Here is a 4249-nt window from a genome sequence, read left to right as displayed (position 1 = left end):
CTAAAAAAAGAAATACAAATGGGCTTATTTACAAAATTGAAGTAGACTCACAGACCTAGAAAACAAATTTATAGTTACCAAAGGAGAAAAACAGGGGGAGGGATAAATTAGGAGGTTGAGATTAACATATACACCCTACTATATAAAATAGATAACCAACAAACACCTAGTGTATAGCACAGGGAACTATTCTCCATAATTTTATAATAGCCTGTAAGGGAAAAGAGTTTGAAAAAGAATACACAGACACACACACTCACACACATACGTATAACTGAATCACTGTGCATACACCTGAAACTAACATGACATTGTAAATCCCTGTACTTCAACTTAAGGGGAACATGAACAGAATTTGTATCCTACTGTTGTGTGAAATTGTATAAATTTTAATTATGTTGGATTGGTTCACAGTCCTTTTCAGGTCTACTATATCTAATAAAAATTTAAAAATAATAAAGTCTGAGGTAGAAAAAGGATATAGGTAAGAAAAGTCAACTTAATAGCTAGAAAGCTTGAGAAGAGAGAATTATTAAATGAATAGGAATTGGGGAAACTCACCTTCTTTTGGGTTGTGTGTTTGGTTATGTAGGTCACGTAGCCTAAAGCAGTGGGAGGGGTCTGGAGTCCCAGGTGTAGCAGTCTGACACATTGAGGGTGCTTCGTGGGACTTCCTGTCTTTGCCTCAGCTGTAATTAACCTTGCACGTAACAGCCTGTGGCCCCGCATGATCACGTTATTACTGGCGCCCCAGCCGCATACCTGTGTGTACATCAGTATCGCTGAACAGCCTGGACACTGCTGTGCTTTTGCCCATGCCTTGAGGTTTAAACTTCCAAAATACACGATGGAGACCGAAAGTGAGAGTAGCACATCGGGTGATGACAGCGTGTTCTGGTTGGATTCGGAAGTTATAACCCAGGTGACTGGCAGTGAAGAGGGAGAAGGGGAAGAGCATTTCAGGTAAATACGGAATTCACAGTCCGTTCTTTCTCTCTGTCTCACCTTTGTCCCTCTCTCCACCTCCCTCATCTGTGCTCCCCAACCCTCCCATCCTCTTTGTTTTAACCTCTTTTCAGTAAGATTTCTTTTTCTCTGGGGGAAGATTTGGAGCTGAAGAGGATGGGTTTCTAGTTGTGTATATAGCATTCTTCATTCCACAACTTGCCCTGAGCTTGTAAAAGGCATTTTAAATGACTTGTTAGAACACCAGGAAGAGAAGGTGTTAGACAGGTTTTGTAGTAGCATTTCAGGAATTTCAGGTGGAGACTCATAATGAACTATTACCCGTTCCTGTATCTGATTTGTACCTAACAGAAGTGACTTAGTTCTGAATCTAAGAGATTTTTCTTTCTCTTTTTTCTTGGAATATGTTCCTGTGTGTGTGTGTGTGTGTGTGTGTGTGTGTGTGTGTGTGTGGTTGCTTTTTTTCCCTTATTCATGTGTATGAAACATTTTAATTATGTCCAGATTAATTATTTCATGGATCAAAGCCTCTGACCTTATATTTCACTCGCCTTATAGTTCTCCTCCTCCCACCTGCCCCAGCAAATCTCTCTTGGTTTGATCTCTAATTGTATCTTCATAAATGAAGTGTTTGGGAAGGCCACTTGATTAAGCAGCTCTCCAAGTTCAGTGCGTTAGTGAAGAAAGAGGTCTCACCCCCCTTGTACACACAGTATCATTTGTGCATTAATTTTGTTGTGCTGTTACAGATTTTAGGAGGCCTTATTCTGGCTTTTCTTTTCAACAGGTGTAACAGATAAATTCTTTTGGAGATAATAAAAAAAAACCTTGAAGAAGTTTATACTACATATTATCACTGCCACCCACATGGGCGATTAAAACACCTTTTACAATTTTATCTATGGGTAGTTGGGTAGGAGACCGGATCATTATTTTCATCAGATCTTGTCTTTAGTGTTCGAAAAAGAGTTTTTCCTTTCTCAAAGGATTTCTTTATTCACAGATTTTACTTTTAAAGTCTAGGTTAAATGACAGATGAGATTGAATATTGGGGCTTCCCTGGTGGCTCATTCTGTAAAGAGTTTGCCTTTAATGCAGGAGATCTGGGTTTTGACCTTGGGTAGATCCTCTGGAGAAGGGAATGGCTACCCACTTCAGTATTATAGGCTGGAGAATTCCATGGACTGAGGAGCCTGGTGGGCTATAGTCTATGAGGTTGCCAAAGTCGGACATGACTGAGAGATGACTAACACTTCACATATATCACATTGAATGTTAGGAACTCTTGATAACCACTGATTAACAAATTTAGTGTGGGTTAAAATGAATAGGAAGTATGTTTTAAATTTTAAAGAATAATTCACAGTGTTCAAAGTATGCAAGTATGAAAATGAACATTTTATTAGCATGTGAAAGTCTATTTTGCGTCAACTTTCTCATTCTCTCTATAGTTTTTATTTTAGCCTCACTTACTGGCCTAAGCTACTTCTCTCCCAAGGTGTGCTGATGTTTCATATCACATATTCCATAGTTTTAAATATGCTCCGTGTGTCATAAACAGTCAGTGGGAATAAGGTATTTATTTGTGTGAGAACTGTTTGGCCTAGTGTTAAAATCATGGAAGTTATTTCATCCTGTTTGTCAGAGGAGGAGACAGCCTGGTCCTTGTTATGATGGACTTGGTTCCAAGATCCTCCATTTACTTGCGAGGCAACAGGAGGCTGTCTGGGGTTTTCTTTTGACAGTTCATCTGTGTAGGCCTGAGTTTTTCTTCTCCTTAGGACCATGGGACCACATTTTCACCCCCAAGAAACTGAGCTAGGTGGTTCTAGGAAACCATGAGCATTGTTTTAGGAAACCATGACACCGTAGGACATTTGTCCTGTTGACAATATTATTTCATATCTGTCATCATGACTCTCCCAAAACAAGTATGTCTTTGAGATTTGATCTTATGTTATTTATAAGGGTGACAGAGATCAAGACAAGGCCACATTTCCTGTAGTGTTTCTCACCTGTTCAGCAGTCAGGCATGAGGAAATGCGCAGCAGAGTGCTTGCATAGTGTTCACCCTGATGTTCCAGCTGCGATGCCTTGCAGAAAAAATGTGTGTGGGTGTCGAAGGTGAGGGTTGGATAGTAGAAGTTATAGCTGTAACCTTGAGAGAAGCTGTGGTCAACTCAGTGTTGTCTGGGACAGTTGTTTTTGTAAAATCAGTTTAACAGTTAAAAAATATAGAAAAGTTTTACCTGTTTTTTTAAAACCTGTGCTCATGTGCATTAACTAAACTGTTGTTATGATTACGGTCTAATTAATTTCCATGCATGCACACACTCAGAAAAAGGGCAGAAGATTGTGTGCTATTCTTTTTCTCCAAATAACTTAAGAATTAGATTTAAGTTCATTCTTTTTTTTTTTCTTGTATTTTTAAAAAACTTTTAAAATTTTGTTTTGGGGTATAGCCAATTAACAAGTAGGTATTGTTATTTCCCATTTTCAGATGAGGAAATTGTAGCTCAAACAGCCACATAAACCATATTGTCAGTATGTGTAGATAAATGTAACTAATGTTGAAAGTAAAAGACTTCAGTTTTATAAAAAAAATTTTTTTATATCTGCTGCTAAATGTTATTTTCTAGTAAATAACAACCTTTAAGAAGCTACAGCTTATTTCTCAGTTCTGAAATTCCTTCTTTGAGGAATTTTTGAGCACTGGTGATATATCAGTTATGCAGCCAACATAAAAGTGAAACAGTGCATACAGTAATGTGACCTTTTAAAGATACGACCTGGAGGACACCTGGGAATTATTAGTGACTCACGATCGTGAGAGGGTCTAGTTTTTTGGCATCTGAGGGCAGAAGGTTTATCATATGACCTTGATTAGTGTTCTCTAGTATCACGTTATTGTAGGTACATAGCCTAGTATGTATGACAAACAATGACATAGAGTTTGAAACGTTTACAGAGATGATATGTATGTATAATTAAACCACATTTTTAGAACTTGTATACCTTTAAAAATCAGAGACTACAGATGCACAGATCTCAGTCAGATCTTCACTTTTATCTCCATTATAAGTTGTTTTTAAGAAGAGAAGCTTCTGACTCTAGTTAAGCTAGATAATTTGGCGTACATATTTTAATTTTTTTTGAAATGTGTGTGTTGGTTTATAGCATCATAAAGCTAATAATAAATGGTTCATGCATCTGACTGGTTGGTTGGTTGTTTGCTTTATTCATTCTCTGCCTTATTTGAAATGAGGTAAAAGAAGATTTTGAA

The 4249-nt window shown here is 37.6% G+C and overlaps 1 protein-coding gene across 1 annotated transcript in view; it reads left to right on the top strand.

Annotated features, from left to right (window-relative positions):
- The first annotated feature begins 470 nt into the window (after positions 1 to 470).
- ARHGAP32 (Rho GTPase activating protein 32) overlaps positions 471 to 4249 on the top strand; it is a 132354-nt gene continuing 128575 nt past the window's right edge. Inside the window, exon 1 of the mRNA XM_010844690.1 lies at positions 471 to 963. Within this exon, the coding sequence (XP_010842992.1) occupies positions 728 to 963 (236 nt within the window). The 5' untranslated portion in view covers positions 471 to 727. The remainder of the gene's footprint in view (positions 964 to 4249) is intronic.

Source organism: Bison bison, unplaced genomic scaffold (genome assembly GCF_000754665.1).
Source record: "Bison bison bison isolate TAMUID 2011002044 unplaced genomic scaffold, Bison_UMD1.0 scf7180017864205, whole genome shotgun sequence".
Classification (NCBI taxonomy): Eukaryota; Metazoa; Chordata; class Mammalia; order Artiodactyla; family Bovidae; genus Bison; species Bison bison.
Note: the sequence above shows the minus strand (reverse complement) of the source record. Positions and strands in the feature narration are given on the sequence as shown.